The 20,940-nt window shown below is 40.5% G+C and overlaps 1 protein-coding gene across 1 annotated transcript in view; it reads right to left on the bottom strand.

The window, feature by feature from the left end:
* Positions 1–982: 982 nt before the first annotated feature.
* NOP14 (NOP14 nucleolar protein) overlaps positions 983–20,940 on the bottom strand; it is a 50,720-nt gene continuing 30,762 nt past the window's right edge. Inside the window, exons 12-18 of the mRNA XM_005304079.5 lie at positions 20,303–20,404; positions 11,266–11,419; positions 8,169–8,328; positions 5,199–5,346; positions 3,175–3,293; positions 1,698–1,853; positions 983–1,292 (exon numbers count right to left, since the gene is read on the bottom strand). Of these exons, the coding sequence (XP_005304136.2) occupies positions 1,193–1,292; positions 1,698–1,853; positions 3,175–3,293; positions 5,199–5,346; positions 8,169–8,328; positions 11,266–11,419; positions 20,303–20,404 (939 nt within the window). The 3' untranslated portion in view covers positions 983–1,192. The remainder of the gene's footprint in view (positions 1,293–1,697; positions 1,854–3,174; positions 3,294–5,198; positions 5,347–8,168; positions 8,329–11,265; positions 11,420–20,302; positions 20,405–20,940) is intronic.

Raw genomic sequence — 20,940 nt, 5'->3', positions numbered from 1 at the left:
CTTCTTTAGAACAAATTTAAGTATTTTGAAACTGGAAAGTAATTATAGATTTCTTCACTGCACATATAATTAGCCATGGATGGATTTAGGCAGATTGTGATGAATCTTGGGATGGTGATCCAATTCAAGTGACCAACTTTACACAGTGAAGTAGGGGTGAAATACTTCTTGTTTCTGCACAAATGTAGCTGATAGAGTACAAATGTTTTCCAGCTGTCATTCAGGTACCCAAGTAACTGAACTTGTTTTGTTATGAAATACGTAAAAATGATTTAAAGCTGTGAGCCAATCAGATAGTTATGAAGGTGCTGAGCTAGTCTGTTTAACTGACCCATGTTACACAGAGTTTTAGAACTGTAAATTGAGATCAACATTAAGATTCAATACATATGAAGCAAATGTCAACAGTTATTGAACTGATAAATGGATGTTGGGCTTTAACGATATACCAACTGTCAACAAACTAGTTCCATTAGGCCCTAGAGTACAGGAATCCTACTTTCCTAAAGCAAAATGCTATTTAAAACATTACTGCTTGAACTCCAAGTAGTATATAGTTGTGATGCTAATTCAATGTCAGCAATTTTACAATACAGACGCCCCCCCCTCGATTTATGCAATCGTTCCGTTCTGGAAAGCCTTGCGTAACTCGAATTTTGCGTAAGTCGGTAACGTATATCCATACGTTATGCAAAAATTTCCGCAACTTGAAAATCCTATTTCTGGCTTATGGAACTTTTTCCATAAGTGCGCATTTTCGTAAGTCAGGTCTTGCGTAACCCGGGGAGCGTCTGTATCAAAAATACACAAAAAAGTCTATGCCTGTTACTTGATTCTTTTTAGAATACCCATACAATGCACTATAATATGGACTCTCAGATTTGGTCAGAAGTTCCTGTCAAGAACGCACAGTCTGTACAGTTTTCTGAACACCTATTCACCAAAATATTTCTCATTAATATGATAGTAAGTACAACAAATACAAAAGGATGTTATCTTTATTTTTCACATGAAAAAATACAGCCAGCTAACCAATTTATCAGAATCCTTTTTCAGATCGTTCTTGAAGGCACATGTTTTCCACAAAAGGAATGCACCAAGATATAAAGTCTCCTCAAAATCCATCAGTTTATATTTTACCTGAAAGTAAAAATATAATGTCCCAGGGTTTCCTGTTGTAGAACGTCACTATCTAATTTTTAAACTTCTTCCGCTTCATTGCCTTCCATTCACCTTCCTGTGTAGCAAGGCTATTGAAAAGATTTTTCACTTTTCTTTTTCTATCAGAATCCCTATAAAAACAAACATATGTTTTATTCTGACATCAGATAAAATAGGCCAAACAATATGTATTTTAATATTTATAAAAAGCTACATTTTTGAAACACCGCCTCTGCTACAGTTTAAATTACACATATTATAGATATGTTACTTAGAAATACACATTATGTGACTACATGAATGAAACAGCAAAATTCCAACACATTGAAAATATAGAGAGGTTGATGAGCAATAAACATCAGGTAACTCTGACTGCAAGTGTTGTAGTGGTTGCTGCCAAGTTGTCAGACAACTGTTTTGACCTCAAAATATGGCTGACCAACATGCCAGTCCTGACAGGGACCAAGAGTGAACATTGGCCAGCATACAGAGTAACTCCACTGCCATAATTGCCACTGCCAGTAACCATATATTACCTTTCCATAATTTCTGAAAGCTGCATTCTAGCCAGGAACTGGTTATCTTTCCGGATCTCCCGAACAGCTCCTTTAAATTCACGTTTGTGTTTGTGAATCAGTCTCTTTCTTTCCTGCTCCTCCTTGCTGCCTCCCTGTTTCCTCCCAAACTCCAGGCTGAAATTAGAATGCATGTAGGAACAAGCATAATGTATTATGTCAAGTATACTCTTTTATACTTCACAGGAACTAGCTTTTATACAGATGCTACTTTTTGATATTCTACGTCTTTGCACACTCCTATGGCAACTCTCAATACCAAGGGCTTAACAGTCTCACTTATAATTACATATTTATAGGATACCATAACAAAAGTATCTGACTACGGTATATAATTTAGATAAAGAGCAGATAACATTTTCCAGAGCGCCAATACACAGCAACCTTCCACATGTAGCACTACATTCAGAAGTATAGAGGCTGAGAGAACCATAAAGCATCTGCAGTTAGTGGAAAAACTGGACAAAAATGGAGTCTCACAACGTGTTCTAAGGTTAATATTTCTCATAATAAATTACAGGGGGGCAAGGTGTGTCTGTGTGTGTGGGGGAACGGCGGATACCTGATCTGTTTCACCCTTTCGGCAAATAGCCAGAGGGAGTTTAGAATGAATGCAAATAGTGGGGCAGATGCAGTCTCTTAACGGAGACCAACATGTAAGATAATTTTTGATAGTAATTAGTGCCTCTGTCTGGAAATGAATCTGCAGCCAGTGAAGAGTATTGGTGTAATATGCCCTTGCCAGTCAGAGTGCAACTGCATTTGGTATTAGTAAAAGCTACCAAATATCTTTCAAAGTTAATGCCAAGTACAATCAGGATGTTGCTATAATCTAACCCAGAACACAAAAAGATACATCTGATGTGTATGTGGAAAGGTCTATATCTGATAGGAAGGGGTGAAATTTCTTGGTCAGCCAAACATAAAAAATGTGTTTCTGGCCATCGTGGCAATCTGGGAATCCAGGAAAGCTGAGAAGGCTAGACAGACCCCCAAAATTAAGAACCAGTGTAAAGTAGATACCCAGATTGTGTTTTATGTTGTGTTGGAGGTCAGATCAAATGCTCATAATGGTCCTCCTGGCGTTAAAGATCTATGAATCTATTATTGACGAATAAGAATAAGAGAAACGAATAAGAGAGCCAGGAATAGCCTCCAGATCTCCTGATTTCCAGTCCTACACTCTAGCCATAAAACAAAACAATCCGTCCTCCATTTCTCAGGATTCCTCCTTCCCTTTCTCAGGGTAGTCCATCCTTGGCAGCGTGTGCACCTAATGTAGGAGACGCAACTCCATTTCCCTTGTTTTTCCTACTTTCCAGAAGCCTACTCTGCTTGGAAATTTAGAAAAGAATGACAAAGAGGCTTTAGCTGAAGCCTATCGCCAAAACTCCTGCAGTTTTGCTTTCTTCACTTCTATAAGGATTACTGTACTTACACTTTCACAATTTTGGGCATGTACAGTTTCAATGGCACAGGCTTCTTTTTCTCACACACCAATGGGATATACTGTTTTCCTTTGTCCTCTAGCTCTTTCAGAGCATTTTGATGCATCTCCTGAAAATGCAAATGAGGTTAGGATTTTAAAAGCTAATCAAAGATATCACATTTTACAAACCAGTTATCTGTCTCAGGAATAATGTTTTATATTTGCTAGTCCTGAAGAATTTTAAACCTTCAGGTCTGGCTGGTTTCAAAAGGCTTTCCAAGGTCTACAGGGGGTGCTGTGATGGACAGCAAGAATGGTCTGTGGCCAAAGAGAAAAGAGGCCAGGTTGGCATGACTGACAACAGACTAAACCTAGTTTAACTCAGCTCCTCTCTCTCAACTTAAAACTTTAAGGCTGAATATTCATTGCTCTAAGGGTTAAATTTTGTGACTCTAACATAGCCTTTCCATGCCATCGACATTACAGCTTATTCTCTAACATACACCTATACCCCGATATAACGCTGTCCTTGGGATACAAAAAATCTTACCGTGTTATAGATGAAACCGCGCTATATCGAACTTGCTTTGATCTGCCGGAGTGCGCAGCCCCACCCCCCCGGAGTGCTGCTTTACCGCGTTATATCCAAATTCGTATTGTATCGGGTAGTGTTATATCGGGGTAGAGGTGTACTTCATGCTGCCTCTTCTGCTACAGAGGACGCTACTGCTAAGTAAGAGGGTCCATCCTCACTGAATGCAGAAGAGAGTTAGGCTACACTCAGATCATCTTATCCTTCCATCTCTGGAAAAGAACTAACTAACTGGTGAAGCTAACAATATATATTCATACTGGTTTTATTAAGATACCCATGTCCATGGTATCTATTCCTTTATTTGATACATTTGTTTGACTGTACCAGTGACTTATAGATTCATACAAGATCCTCAGGAACAGCACTGCCAGAATGCTAGTCCTATAAAAGAAGGAGCTACTTAAAGAGTTACCACAGTGGAGATGCCTTAAATGTTACCCTCTCCACTTAAGTTCCCTTTAAGCTGCGAGACTGCGCAGCAGGCTATCAAGGGCTGTGTAGGAGGGGAGAGGCGCCTCTCCCCCAGCCCCAGACCTGGAGCTGCCGTGGCTGGGGAGAGGCACCTCTGCTGCGGGGAGAGGGGGCTGGGGCGGCGGCGGCGGGGGGGGGGGGGGGGGGGGGAGTCCTCTCCCCCCGCTGCAGCCCCAGGGCAGCCTGCACCCCAAACCCTCATCCCCAGCCCCACCCCAGAGCCCTCACACACACACCCCCGCATCCCAACCCTCATGCCCAGCCCTGAGCCCCCTCCCGCACTCTGAACCCCTCATCCCCAGCCCCACCCCAGAGTCTGCATTCCCCTCCCCCCCAAGCCAGAGCCCTCACCCCCCCAAACCCCAACCCTCTACCCTAGCTCTGAGCCCCCTCCCGCACTCTGAACCCCCCCTTATTCCTGGCCCCGCCCAAGAGCCCAGCCTTGAGACCCCTTCCACACTCCGAACCCCTCAGCCCCACCCCTGCTACACATCACCTCCATATTGGTGCACATAACAAAATTCATTCTGCACATGGATGTAAAAAATTACAGGGAACATTGCAAAAAGGCGGTTTTGGCTGCACCATGAAAAATATCCATCCAAAACATTATGTACACACTCCAACTTTTCCACAGAAACACCGATTTAGTCTTCAAATTGTCTAAGGGCTTGTCTATAGACCAACTTACAGTATAACAGTAGTAGATCAATGTGCCTTACAGAATTTTTAGTGTGCAGCAGCAGGGACCACATTAGCCTGCCACACCCTAAGTGCTTGTGTATCATAGATTCATACCCCAGGTATCTGCACACCAAATCCTAAAAAGATAATATGCTTGGCCTTTGAAAAAATATTTCACTTTGTTTTTATTTTTAATTAGCTTCACATTTTTTGTTAGCACATATTCAGACCCCAGAATTTACTGACTTTTACATCAGCAATTAGTTTTTTGGGGAACATTTACCTGCAGTTGTTTAGGGTATTCACTCACTCGTATATGTTCTGTAAGAAGTACTCTGATGGGTTGCATTATTTCATGGAAGGATGACAAAGATTCATACAAAGCTGCACATTTCTTAATGAGATCCAAACACACGGCTAGACATGATAACCTGTTGGAGAGATGTACACAGCCATGTTAAAACGTTATCTGCAATAATTTTATTGCATAATTAGAATATGCAGATCAAAGTTTCAAGAGCTTCAAACTAAACGAATTATAGGCAGGGCTGATAGTGCCACCTATTTTAATGAGAAGTGTCAGGCAACCTTAATAAGATCTTGTTTGCTGCTGCTTATAACTGCCAAATTTTCTCTTCTCATTTCTGCACGCCTCAGGCTGATTTTTTTTTTGTTTTGCTTTGGGGTTTTTTTGAGAAAATTTTGGCCAAATATGTTCAGTCATTTTCATGAATAAGGCTAGAAAAATATCTTGTTTTGCTCACGGTAAAATATTCTTGCAACCTTTTCTTTGAAAAGCTCTAATGTCCTCATGTTTTGGAGGAGGACCTTAAAATTTGGCATTGGTTGCCTTTTGTGTCAGGGTTGTGCCTTTTGCCATCTTTGTGAAAAATCACCCGAAACCGGCCAAGTTAAAAGCCTCTGAAAAATTTCAGTTTGCACATGCTCAGTAGAGACTTCAATTTTAGTAGCTAAATTTCTGAAGATTCCATCTTGACTGAGCATGGTTCAAACTTCCCAGAACTCCTAGTGCTGACTATACTATGCATGTACCAACCTCACACAGAGCAACTGAGCAGGCTCCATCCCCTCACATCTTCTAATGGTGACAGGACTCCATATGTGCCATCCCCACAGAGTGAATGAGCATGCTCCGGCTTGGGGCTATACACGGCAAAGCCCAGTTTTCCCTACAATGACTGCTCCCAACCAGAGTCAAGGGCTGGAAGTGAGAGCAGGGAATGTATCTCACCTAAACTCTCAATGTTCCCTGGCACTCAGGCAACATGGAAGAGAAAGCTGTCTAATTTAAAGGCAGAGGGAACAACAGCAGGACTGAGGGGAAGGAAAGGACTAGATAGGGGACAAGAGGTCTGGTGAGACAAGGACTGGAGACTAGGAGACAAGAGGTCTAATGAGGCAAGGACTGGAGACTAGGGGACAAGAGGTCTGGTGAGACAAGGACTGGAGAGATGGGGGAGGCTGGAACTGGTTGGGCAAGAAGACTAGGATTGGAAGTCAGAGAAGAAAATGGCAGCGGGGGCGGGGGGGGGGATGAGAGACAGTTGGTTGGGGTGGGGAGGAGACAGGGTGTGTGCGCTTGGGACTAGGAACCAGAGCATATGTATGGGCAATTGGGTAAGGAGGGGGGAGGAAGGGAGACAGATCCAACCAGGAGCCAGGGTGCAGGAGAAGAACTAAGACTTGCTGTGCAAAGTGACTGGGACAGGGAGACATGGGCAAGGGGATGGTACGATGGGATACTAGATGGGGAGAGATCTGAGTTACTACAGAGAATTATTTCCCAGGTATCTGCCTAGTAGGTCTTGCCCACATGCTCAGGGTCTAACCGATTGCCACATTTGGGGTTGGGAAGGAATTTCACCCCAGGTCAGATTGGCAGAGACCTTTTGGGTTTTTCGCCTTCCTCTGCAGCACTGGGCAGATTACTTGCAGGTTTAAACTAGTGTAAATGGTGGATTCTCTGTAACAAAGTCTTTAAATCACTATTTGAGAACTTCAGTAACTCAGCCAGAAGTTAGGGCTCTATTACAGAAGTGGTGGGTGAGGTTCTGGGTGACCTGCAATGTGCAGGTCAGACTAGATCAGTGGTTTTCAAACTGTGGGTCGCGACTCAGTACTGGGTCGTGGAATGTAAGGCACTGGGTCACGGCAGCTCTGGTCAGCACTGCCAACCGGGCCATTAAAAGTCCCATCAGCGGTACTGCCCGGCTAAGGCAGGCTAGTCCCTACCTGTTCCAACACCACACCACACCCCCAGAAGTGGCCAGCAGTGGGTCTGGCTCCGGGGGAGGAGAAGGGGGAAAACATGGGGTTCCAGGCACTGCCCCCACCCTGAGAACAGATCTGCAGCTATACTGAGCCCTCACAGCTGCAACTGAAGTCAGTAGGAGCTATGCTTTGAGCATATAAAGTGCTATAATATACTCCAAAAAGTCAGGTCCCAGGAATCTCAAATTGGCACCAAAAATTAGTGGAAACTTTTGACCTTAATCTCCGTGCCTTAGTTCCCTGCCTGTAAAATGGGGATAATATCACTCCCTTACTTCACAAGGATTTTGTGAAGATACATTCATTGATGTTTGTGAAGCACTCAGATATTATAGTGATGAGTGCCATAGAAAAGCCCAGGAAGAAATTAATAATTCTGTCTTCAGAGTAGGATTTGAATAGTGTGCAGTAAATAAGGCCGATGGCCACACAAGGAACAACGAGGAGAAACTATTCAGTAGCTGCTCATTAAATAAACATAATCCATTCTGTGCACTGATAAGGCTCGGACTGTGGAAAAACAGAATATGATCATGTAACTGAACAATGAATCACAATGCATATCCACAACTGGGCTGAATCTCGTAACTTCTGAGCGCTTGACTTTGCGATCTTAATAATGTTCTTTTGATGTGGTTATTTTTGCATGTAATCAAGATTTATTTGCTGCTTAAGGGTCTGATCCTTCAAAATGTTTAGCAGCTCCTGTGGGGTGCTAAGCATCCTCAAATCTCAAGGAAGCCAAAAAGAGTTGGGGGTGCTTAGCACCCACAGAAAGTGCTCTGCACTTTGCAGCATCAGACCCTAAGAATGGTATATTTTGTTATTTAATATGCTACAAGAACCATATGATGAAAATAATTTATTACAGTTGTCCACCCTCCGCTTTTGTCCTAGAAGGTAACATGCTTGACAGAAGACTGTCACCTTGGAGTTTCCCCTTACATATTTCTTCACATACCTGAAATGATTAATTTCTGTTTTGCTGCTTTCCTTTAATCTAGTCACAATACTGAGTGGCAGATTTTGCTTTTTCCAGGTCTCCATATCCTTCTTATCACAGACCAAGAGTAAGTCTGAATTTTTTCCTGCTGGTCTGAAAGGATGCACTAGAATATAGCCTAAAAAACCAGTTACAACGGTTATATACAGATTAGTTCCCAAAATAAAAAAAACGTAGTCTTAAGACAGGAAAAAGTTAATTTATAGAAAATTTATAGTTTTATAAAGATCCTTTATTAAAATTAGGCTATTTCAAATATACACAATGCTAATCTTTTTACAAAACATTAGGCCAATAGTCAAGTCAGCGGGGGTAGGAGAGAAAGACAGTGGCACCTGTAGGGACTAGAATAAGAGATCAGCTGGAAGAGGGAACTTGCAAACCAATAGGGATAGTGGTGTCAGGAAAAGTTTCACAGCGAGGGGAGAATCAGAAAGGTTAGTTTGATGTGGTTATCTAAAAAACTGGGATGGCATGGTATTTATCAGATGTGGTTTTTACCAGGTTAAATCACAGTTTTTGCCGCCCAGTGAAAAACTAAATTAGCCCCAGTTTAAGGAATTTGCTATGTTAAAATCGGTTTAATTAATGCATACCGCACTACACTTCGTTTTAGTTACATAGTCAAATTAACCAGAGATTCACAGATTTTATTTGTACAACTTTAAATTAAAGTAAAACTGCGGTGGGTGTAATAAGAACATATGTAATTATAATACTGCACATCAGAATTTCTATGCATTTTGAGTCGGTATTTTCTCAAGGAAGTTATATTGGTCATGACTCATATTTCAGTTTTCAGTATTATATAAACAAAAGTCAAAGATATTTCATTATATGAAGATGACAATAATGCAGAGTTGTAGGCTGAAGCATTAAGCAATCAGAAGCCTGCAGAGTTGCCGACTACCAGTCCAGGGCCATTTGGTCATGTAGGCATTCTGTAGCAGAAATCCAACTTTGACACAGTGGTTAGACCAAAACTGTTCCTCAGTTCTGAATGGATGTATCCAAAGTTTGAAAAAAATTGTTCTATGCTTGCTGAACTTGCTGGATAATGATGCAATAATTTCCCCCAGTTTCCTGGTTTAAACTGGCTTTAAGCCAGTATTTACCAGCACCCTGTCCTAAACTAGTTCTCCCTGGGAAATTGCCAATCCTGATAAAGAAAAATAAATCTGTGCAATGAACATATTTTTAAGCCCTGCAGGCTTAGAAAGGAGCTCATTTCAAAACCTTTTAGCAACAAAAATAAAAATAATTTTATTAAGTTATTTATATATTATATTGACATTGATGCAAATGGCTTTTTAGACATATGCAAGAGAGTTTCTGCCCTGAAAGTACAAAAATGACTCAGGAGGCAAAGATAGATGAGGTTTTGGTTTTAAGGCCCCAATCCTGCAAATGCTCATGCTTAACTTTACTACTGTGTGTAGTACCAGTAAGTCAATACGACTACTCCTGGTAGTGAAATAAAGCATGTGCACAAATGTCCACAGGATCAGGGCCTGAATGGTTAAATTATACTTATCTGCTCTACTTCTAAGAGAATGGCAAACAGTATTTATTTTACCTGCATGTTTGATCATATGTTACCAAAGGCTACCTGCCTAAAAATGACACTTCTCCCCCAAAGGACGAACAATGGACTTTTTTTTTTTTTTTTTTAAAAAGGGGAACAGTTTTTTCTAAAGCCTTAAGTACCTCTGAATCTGCATTTGAAACATGCTCTCTCAGTCTTTGCTTAGGATCTGTTCCATATCACTTCCTCACAGGAAAGGCAAATGGATCAGGCCCTCAATGTTAAAATAATGGAGTTATATTAAATTATGTTACTAGCTGTTAAAAAGAAATGTCAAGGAATTTATTGGTATGATAGCATATCAATATGTATCACAAAATTTGGTGAGAACTCATCTTTAAATATCCTGTGTCAACAGACAACCAAGCTGCCAGGAAATCATATGAAGCAAGTATTTGGCAGGTACGTGCCAAAGCCATATTGAATTGCACAGCAAATATCTCAGTAGTTCTAATGTGATATTCTACGTGGAAGTAATTAATATCTATATAGATGAGTGTTGCTGTACCACTAACAGACATTTTATTTAACTTTCCCTCACCACACACATAATTAGAAACAAGCAATACTCGTAGGGAAGTTTCACACTGGTAACAATTTACAGAGCTATAGATGATAAATCATATCAAAGTTTGAACAATGGAGAAGGTATTGCAAGCAAGCATTTGATTTCCATGATTTGGCAACAACTCTCCTCTTCCCCTTATAGGTGAATTACTGTCACTAAATTCCCTGACAAAGAAAAAAACATCATTTTTGAACCTAGAAATGGGGCATTGAGGAAGAGTGCCCAGAGAAAGAGAGAGGCTGGCAGGGAAATCATGAGCAAGTAGAAAAGGCCAAATTAAAGAGAGAGTCTTAGTCTACATGGTATTCATTAAATGATGTTGTCGAAAAGTGCTAAATATGAAGATTGCTCTACATTACAGGCCAGATTGTCCCCTCTGTTAATATGAGGGGAAGGGGAGGCAAATCCAGACAGGTATGCAAAGAGGAAGAGTATCAGCTTTGTGGCATACACCTCCCTTGTATCCTGATTGCATGGAAGCCCCACTGCAGTTCTTCTGGCATTCTGGTTATCAGGTCAGGAGGGGGTAGCATCAACTGCAGTCTACAGCATCAATTGCTACCCCCACAACTCCACAGAAATTAACTTTAACAGCATTAACTCACACTGGTTTCCTCACTATATCGTGGTGCCCAAAGGGGAAGGAGCTGTTTTTCTATGGGGGCTGGGAAGCAGTGTGGAAGAAGAAAGCTTTCATGCAGATGGCGCTTGTGTCTGGTGGATCTCCTGGGAACTGCTGCATTTGAGAGCTTAGTTTCCTGGTCAGCTCAGGAGATCTATCTAGGAGATGACTTGGTCTTTCATTTGGAACATAAAGCTGTCAAGGTGGAATTTTTAATTGCAAGGAAGCTTGAGGTATAAAAACAATGCACATTCATATTTATCACTCCAAGCAAACTTACCCTGTGGTCGTTTTTGAGGTATAGATAAGTGAAGTATTCCAACGAGGAAATTGATAAGTTCTGGTATGAATCTTTGAGACAGTGATACATATTCCAGGAACAAACAGCACACAAATAATCCTTTAACAACATCTTGTAGTGTCATGACTTGGCACTAACAAAAAATAAAAAAACCCTGCATTAACATATTAGTATATAAATTATGGCTTTATGCCATGAGCAAAAATAACCACCTCTGATAGAGAGATTTTAATAAGTTTCACAAAAATGTATGATCTAAACAACTGGTCATTTTTAGCAGCTTTTAAAAAATTAGCGAATACATTTTTTGCTGGGGTCATTTTTAATACATGTTGCTGCTCCCTAGTAAAATTTGACACCTTATCTCATTGACGGGAGGATATGCAGCATTCAGTAGAAACCTTGCCAAAACTACTTTAACCACTAGAGGGCACTAAAGCGCAACAAGAATTACTTCCTTTTTATATCTTGCCTTGTTTCTGATATATTTATTCTATTATTTGCTGGTCTGTTAAATGTAGGTCCTACAGTTTTCATCGCTATGGTGTGATGTCCACTTTTAGAAAGGAACTAAAGAACAACCAGATTTCAAAGAAACTCTGCACCTCAGATAAGATAGGAGCTACTGAATCTGGACATTTCAATTATATAAATAGGGCTTTAGGATTGAAAATTGAGACACTTTTGTTCAATATATTTCAATGTAGTTAGGCAAGTTCTGGAGGGACAGAATAGATATTTTATAAATAAAATCAACTGTCTCTCTTAAATAAGAGCTATTACCATATATGGAAGATAGCATCACTAATTAATAGGATTCATGTACCCACTGTATTCCATGACTCTCATAGACTTTATATACTAACAAAAAATGGCTATACTGGGTCAGACCAATGGTCCATGTAGCAACCAATGCCAGATGCTTCAGTGGGAATGAACAGAACAGGGCAATTATCAGGTGATCCATTTTCTGTTGTCTAGTCCCAGCTTCTGGAAATTAGATATTTAGGGACACCCAGAGCATGGGGTTCCATCACTGACCATCTTGGGTAATAATAATTGATGCACCTATCCTCCAAGAACTTATCTAATTCTTTTTTGAACCTACTTATACTTTTGGCCTTCACAACAACTTCTGGCAACAAGTTCTATACGTGGACTGTATGTTGTGTGAAGAAGTACTTCCTTAGGTTTGTTTTACACCTGCTGCCTATTAATTTCATTGAACACCCCTGGTTCTTTTGTTATGTGAAGGGATAAATAACACATCCCTATTCACTTTCTCCACACCACTCATGATTTTATAGACCTCTTATCATATCTCCCCCTTAGTTGTCTCTTTTCTAATCTCCCCTCTAATTGGCTCTGTTGCCTCTCTCTGTACCCTTTCCAATCTTAATATATCGCTTTTGGGATGGGACGACCAGAACTGCATACAGTATTCGAGATGTGTGCATATCAGCGATTTATATAGTGGCCTGATGATATTTTCTGCCTTATTATCTATAACTTTCCTAATGGTTGCCAACACTGTTAGCTTTTTTGACTGCTGCTGCACATTGAGCAAATGTTTTCAGAGAACTATCCATGACTTCAAGATCTCTTTCTTGAGTGCTAACAGCTAATTTAGAACCCATCATTTTGTATGTATTGGATTATGTTTTCTAAAGTGCATTACTCTACATTTATCAACACTGGATTTCATCTGCCATTTTCTGGCTCAGTCACTTAGTTTTAAGAGATCCCTTTGTAACTCTTTGCAGTCTGCTTCGGACTTAACTATCTTGAGTAATTTTGTATAATCTACAAACTTTGTCACCTCACTGTTCACCCTTTTTTCCAGATCATTTATGAATATGTTGAACAGCACAAGTTCCAGGACAGATCCTTGGAGACCCCCCTCTGTTTACCACTTTCCATTGTGAAAACTGACCGTCTATTAGAACATAAGAATGGCCATACTGGGTCAGACCAAAGGTCCATCCAGCCCAGTATCCTGTCTGCTGAAAGTGGCCAATACCAGGTGCCCCAGAGGGAGTGAACCTAACAGTAATGATCAAGTGATCTCTCTCCTGCCATCCATCTCCACCCTCTGACAAACAGAGGCTAGGGACACCATTCCTTACCCATCCTGGCTAATAGCCATTGATGGACTTAACCTTAATGAATGTATGTAGTTCTCTTTTAAACCCTGTTACAGTCCTAGCCTTCACAACCTCCTAAGGCAAGGAGTTCCACAAGTTGACTGTGTGCTGTGTGAAGAAGAACTTCCTTTTATTTGCTTTAAACCTGCTGCCCATTAATTTCATTTGGTGGCCCCTAGTTCTTATATTATGGGAACAAGTAAATAACTTTTCCTTATTCACTTTCTCCACACCACCCATGATTGTATATACCTCTATCATATCCCACCTTAGTCTCTTCTTTTCCAAGCTGAAAAGTCCTAGCCTCTTTATTCTCTCCTCATATGGGACCCGTTCCAAACCCCTAATCATTTTAGTTGCCCTTCTCTAAACCTTTTCTAATGCCAGTATATCTTTTTTGAGATGAGGAGATCACATCTGTACGCAGTATTCAAGATGAACAGGAGTACTTGTGGCACCTTAGAAACTAACAAATTTATTAGAGTATAAGCTTTCGTGGACTACAGCCCACTTCTTCGGATGCATATAGAATGGAACATATATTGAGGAGATATATATACACACATACAGAGAGCATAAACAGGTGGGAGTTGTCTTACCAACTCTGAGAGGCCAATTAATTAAGAGAAAAAAAACTTTTGAAGTGATAATCAAGCTAGCCCAGTAGAGACAGTATGATAAGAAGTGTGAGAATACTTACAAGGGGAGATAGATTCAATGTTTGTAATGGCTCAGCCATTCCCAGTCCTTATTCAAACCGGAGTTGATTGTGTCTAGTTTGCATATCAATTCTAGCTCAGCAGTCTCTCGTTGGAGTCTATTTTTGAAGTTTTTCTGTTGTAATATAGCCACCCGCAGGTCTGTCACTGAATGACCAGACAGGTTAAAGTGTTCTCCCACTGGTTTTTGAGTATTTTGATTCCTGATGTCAGATTTGTGTCCATTAATTCTTTTGCGTAGAGATTGTCTGGTTTGGCCAATGTACATGGCAGAGGGGCATTGCTGGCACATGATGGCATATATCACATTGGTAGATGTGCAGGTGAACGAGCCCCTGATGGTATGGCTGATGTGATTAGGTCCTATGATGATGTCACTTGAATAGATATGTGGACAGAGTTGGCATCGGGGTTTGTTACAAGGATAGGTTCCTGGGTTAGTGGTTTTGTTCAGTGATGTGTGGTTGCTGGTGAGTATTTGCTTTAGGTTGGGGGGTTGTCTGTAAGCGAGGACAGGTCTGTCTCCCAAGATCTGTGTGAGTAAAGGATCATCTTTCAGGATAGGCTGTAGATCTCTGATGATGCACTGGAGAGGTTTTAGTTGGGGGCTGAAGGTGACAGCTAGTGGTGTTCTGTTATTTTCTTTGTTGGGCCTGTCTTGTAGGAGGTGACTTCTGGGTACTCGTCTGGCTCTGTCAATCTGTTTTTTCACTTCAGCAGGTGGGTATTGTAGTTTTAAGAATTCTTGATAGAGATCTTGTAGGTGCTTGTCTCTATCCGAGGGATTGGAGCAAATGCGGTTATATCTTAGAGCTTGGCTGTAGACAATGGATCGTGTGGTGTGTCCTGGATGGAAGCTGGAGGCATGTAGGTAAGTGTAGCGGTCAGTAGGTTTCCGGTATAGGGTGGTATTTATGTGACCATCGCTTATTACATCTGGACCCATGGAAAAGAAGCCCTTGAGGAATTTCACCATGATTTCAATAATTTCCATCCCACCATCAACTTCAGCCTAGATCAATCCACACAAGCGGTTCATTTCCTGGACACTATTGTGCTAATAAGCGATGGTCACATAAAGCTAGAATTGATATGCAAACTAGACACAATCAACTCCGGTTTGAATAAGGACTGGGAATGGCTGAGCCATTACAAACATTGAATCTATCTCCCCTTGTAAGTATTCTCACACTTCTTATCATACTGTCTGTACTGGGCTAGCTTGATTATCACTTCAAAAGGTTTTTTTCTCTTAATTAATTGGCCTCTCAGAGTTGGTAAGACAACTCCCACCTGTTTATGCTCTCTGTATGTGTGTATATATATCTCCTCAATATATGTTCCATTCTATATGCATCCGAAGAAGTGGGCTGTAGTCCACGAAAGCTTATGCTCTAATAAATTTGTTAGTCTACAAGGTGCCACAAGTACTCCTGTTCTTCTTTTTGCGGATACAGACTAACACGGCTGCTACTCTGAAACCAAGTATTCAAGATGTGGGTGTACCATGGATTTATAAAAGGGGCAATAAGCTATTCTCCGTCTTATTCTCTATCCCTTTTTTAATGATTCCTAATATCCTGTTTGCTTTTTTGACTGCCGCTGCACACTGCGTGGACGTCTTCAGAGAACTATCCACAATGACTCCAAGATCTCTTTCCTGATTAGTTGTAGCTAAATTAGCCCCCATCATATTGTATGTATAGTTGGGGTTATTTTTTCCAATGTGTATTACTTTACATTTATCCACATTAAATTTCATTTGCCATTTTGTTACCCAATCACTTAGTTTTGTGAGATCTTTTTGAAGTTCTTCACAGTCTGCTTTGGTCTTAACTATCTTGAGCAGTTTAGTATCGTCTGCAAAAACTTTGCCACCTCACTGTTTACCCCTTTCTCCAGATCATTTATGAATAGGCTGAATAGGACTGGTCCTAGGACTGACCCTTGGGGAACACCACTAGTTACCCCTCTCCATTCTGAAAATTTACCATTTATCCCTACCCTTTGTTCCGTCTTTTAACCAGTTCTCAATCCATAAAAGGATCTTCCCCCTTATCCCATGACAACTTAATTTACGTAAGAGCCTTTGGTGAGGGACCTTGTCAAAGGCTTTCTGGAAATCTAAGTACCCTATGTCCACTGGATCCCCTTTGTCCACATGTTTGTTGACCCCTTCAAAGAACTCTAATAGATTAGTAAGGCATGATTTCCCTTTACAGAAACCATGTTGACTTTTGCCCAACAAGTTATGTTCTTCTATGTGTCTGCCAATTTTATTCTTTACTATTGTTTCAACTAATTTGCCCGGAATGGACGTTAGACTTACCTGTCTGTAATTGCCGGGATCACCTCTAGAGATCTTTTTAAATATTGGCGTTACATTAGTTATCTTCCAGTCATTGGGTACAGAAGCTGATTTAAAAGGACAGGTTACAAACCATAGTTCCACAATTGCACATTTGAGTTCTTTCAGAGCTCTTGGGTGAATGCCATCTGGTCCCGGTGACTTGTTACTGTTAAGTTTATCAATTAATTCCAAAACCTCCTCTATGACACTTTAATCTGTGACAATTCCTCAGATTTGTCACCTACAAAGGACAGCTCAGGTTTGGGAATCTCCCTAACATCCTCAGCCATGAAGACTGAAGCAAAAGAATTCATTTAGTTTCTCCACAATGACTTTATCGTCTTTAAGTGCTCCTTTTTTATCTCGATTGTCCAGGGGCCCCACTGGTTGTTTAGCAGGCTTCCTGCTTCTGATGTACTGTCCAGAACGGAGGTGTCAGTAGAAAACCCACTTCAACAGATGCATGGAGTGGAAAATACAGTAGGGAGGTATAAATACACAGCATATGAAAAGATTGGAGTTGCCTTACCAAATGGGGGGTCAGTGCTAACGAGCCAATTCAATTAAGCTAAGGCAACTCCCATCTTTTCATATGCTGTGAATGTATACCTCCCTACTGTATTTTCTACTCCATGCATCTGATGAAGTGGGTTTTAGCCCACGAAAGCTTATGCCCAGATAAATTTGTTAGTCTCTAAGGTGCCACAAGGACTCCTGTTCTTTTTGCGGATACAGACTAACATGGCTACCACTCTGAAACCTGATAAGATAATAACCTACCATAGTTAGCAGTTCTGCAATTTCATATATGAGTTCCTTCAGAACCCTTGGGTGAATACCATCTGGTCCTGGTGACTTATTACTGTTTAATTTATCAATTTGTTCCACGATGTTTTCTACTGACACTTCTGTCCTGGACAGTTTCTCAGACATGTCACCCAAAAAGAATGGCTCGGGTTTGGGGATCTCACCCCCATCCTCTCCAATGAAGAACGATGCAAAGAATTCATTTAGTTTCTCTGCAATGGCCTTTTCTTCCTTGAAAACTCCTTTAGCACCTTGATTGTCCAGTGACCCCACTGACAATTTGGCAGATTTCCTGCTTCTGATGTACTTAAAAATGTTTGCTGTTAGTTTGTGTGTCTTTTGCTATAGTTAGAAGTAGCTCTTCTAATTATTTTTTGGCCTGCCTAATTATACTTTTACACTTGACTTTCTAGAGCTTATGCTCCTTTCTATTTTCCTCAGTGGGATTGGACTTCCAATTTTTAAAGGATGCCTTTTTGCCTCTAAACACCTCTTTTACTCAGTGGTTTAGCGATGGTGGCATTTTTTTTTTTGGTCCTGTTTTTTAATTTGGGGTTGTGACCAAATTCACCCGAGTATTCACAGCCTACACACTATTGTAATAATAGTATGTACAAATTATGCTTTGTGAGGTATTATCCGAAAACTAAACTCACTGGTCAGTAATATCATGGTGAAATGTATGTAGCAACACTATATGTAAAGTTATGAATATAATCTGAAATGATAACAAATGTGATTACCAGACAAATCTGGGAAGTGGATAAACTGGTTCCTCACAGACAAAAGACAAGCAGACACCTCTAGCCAGGTGTGATCAAAGTTGATGGGCAATCACCTGTCAAGTGGCCATTGTTTAGTAAGGAAGGGTGACCAGAACAAACAGATCTGCATTTTAGCAAACAATAGCATGGAATCTCTTTTACCATGTGCCTCCCTGTCTCCATCCTCACAGCGGAAATAAAGTTTAGCTAGGGCAGGGGTCAGCAACCTTTGGCACATGGCTCATCAAAGTAATCCGCTGGCGCACCGCGAGACATTTTGTTTATGTTAACTGTCCACAGATACGGCCTCCTGCAGCTCCCATTGGCCGGGAATGGCGAACTGCAGCCACTGGGAGCTGCAGGGGGCCATGCCTGCGGACAGTCAACGTAAAAAATATGTCTCGTGGCCCGCCAGTGGATTACCCTGAAAGGCCGCCTGCTGAAGGTTACCGACTCCTGATTTAGGGGTAGGCCACAGAAAATGCATTTTAAAAAGGAACTGGACTATAGAAATGGGGGACAAAAACACCCCAAGGTATGTCTCCTTATCCATCTCTTTCACCTAAGGCAAAAGAAATAGCCATTTGACTTTGGGAGAGATCCTGACCTGAAATTTGGTCAGACCTGTTGCTGGGAGCATGTGGTAACGATTCCACCTTGAACAAAGTCTAGTTTGTTAAGTTTTAGTACTAGAAAGCATTTTCATCTTTGTCTTGTAAGCATTTCTGACTTTAATGCCTTGTACTCACAAACTCTCTCTTTTTACTTTGATTAAAGAATAAAACAAGTTTATCTAACTAATCCAGTGTTGCATTTAAACTGAATTGTTTGGGTAACTCCATTTAAAGTAGCAAACTGTTGGATATTGTTCTGTTACTGGGGCAACCGACCTAAAATTTCTGAACTGTCCAGGAAAGAGCTGGACAAAGCACAACACACGTTTTGGGGGAAAATTCAGGACTGGAAGTTATTGTGGTCACTCTGTAAATGATAATCAAGACTGTTACACTGTGAAATCCACAGTGTAACTGGAGCATGCTGGCATGCTGCAGCTATACACAGGCACTCAGGGTGTGACCTACAAGCTGTTTGGATGTTTGTGAGGGGCCCAGGTTGAAAGCTACAACAGCAAATCACTGTGACACATCCCAGGTTGCAGGGCAGGTGGTGACAACCTCCCACTGGTCTGGATTGTACTCTGAAATGTCATAGGGGTATACATTTAGTTTGAGCCTCTATTATGATGTTCTTAAATGGTTTCCATTCAGCTTGCAGGCATTTCACTCCTGTGATTGTTTCTTTTAATTTCCGTTTAACTAGCTTCCTCATTTTTGTGTAGTTACCTTTTTAAAATTAAATGCTATTTTGGTGGGTTTCTTTGGTATTTTCCCCCCTACAAAGATGTTCAATTTAATTGCATTATGGTCGCTATTACCAAGTGGTTCAGCTATATTCACCTTGGACAGATCCTGTGCTACACTTAGGACTAAATCAAGAATTGCCTCTCTCCTTGTGGGTTCCAAGACAAGTTGCTCCAAGAAGCAGTCATTAGTGGCATTTAGAAATTTTATCTCTGCATCCGTCTGTCTCCAGTCAATATGGGGATAGTAGAAATCCCCCATTATTATTAGGTTTTCTATTTTTGTGGCCTCCCTAATCTTCCTGAGCATTTCATAATCACCATCCTGGTCAACTGGTTAATAGTATATTCATACTGCTATGCTCTTATTATTCAAGTATGGAATTTCTAGACCTAAGAGATTCTATGGTAGAGTTTGATTCATTTGTGATTTTTCTATATTTTACTCTACTTTCTTTCACACACAATGCCACTCGCCCAATAGCATAAACTATTCTGTCATATATATTTTGTTCCCTGGCATTACCGTGTCCCACTGATTATCATTGTTCAACCAAGTTTCTATGATGCCTGTTATAGCAACATCCTCATTTAATACTAGGGACTCAAGTTCAAGCGTGGAGTTTTTGTATGACAACTCACTGGATGTGATCTTGTAAGAGTAAGGCTTTACTCTAAGTGGGACTTGACTTCTCAACCAAAAATATTTTCCTGAGAATTACTGATATAACATTCTACCAAAACATATTCCTAGCTATTCTTTCAAAAGAGTTCTAAATATATATCTTAATCTCATTGCATTTTAAATTGGAGTATAAGAAAGGAATGGAAAGATTGAAGCCTTATCCTGAAGTAAAATATTACAGACATACCTTAGTAAGTAACTGACTCATATATACCAATGCAGGTGTTACCACTGGGTGCCAGAAGTCAGAGGTAGGAAACAGTATTGCAGTAATTTTCAAATAAATGAGCTGAAAAAAGAATAAAACAGATTAAGAAGTTAGAATATAGTAAATAACTTTCTGAGTATCATAATTGGTTTTACATATAATGTGACTCTCGACGTGGAACTGCTATGTAGTAATCTCAAAAATACTGAGAAGTAATAACTGATATATATAATCTAGTTACTGAGATAGTCTGTACAAAATATTGGAGCAGTGGAATATTTATTATGTGTTTATATTGCTTTACTTCAATGGGAGCTGTTATAAGAACAAACAGGCAATATAATGGCTCCCCAGATAAGGGCATCATGGCACAAATTTGAAAGACAATGTGGGTGATCAAAAGGACTAAACAGCTGTTAAAGAGCACTCTCCTTAAAGCTGGACAGAGAACTGTTTGGTGAGTTAAGAGAAGAGACCCACACCCTGCTGGTATTGGAAGGTTCGGAAGCTCAGAACTACCAGGATTCCTATATGGAAGATGGATAGTTTTCTCTACAATGCTTTTGTTCTAAATAAATACTTTGCTCTAAGAAGGCTGTTTGGTTACTGGATCTCAG

The sequence above is a fragment of the Chrysemys picta genome, chromosome 5 (genome assembly GCF_011386835.1).
Source record: "Chrysemys picta bellii isolate R12L10 chromosome 5, ASM1138683v2, whole genome shotgun sequence".
NCBI lineage: Eukaryota > Metazoa > Chordata > Testudines > Emydidae > Chrysemys > Chrysemys picta.
This window is presented reverse-complemented; position numbering and strand designations above follow the sequence as displayed.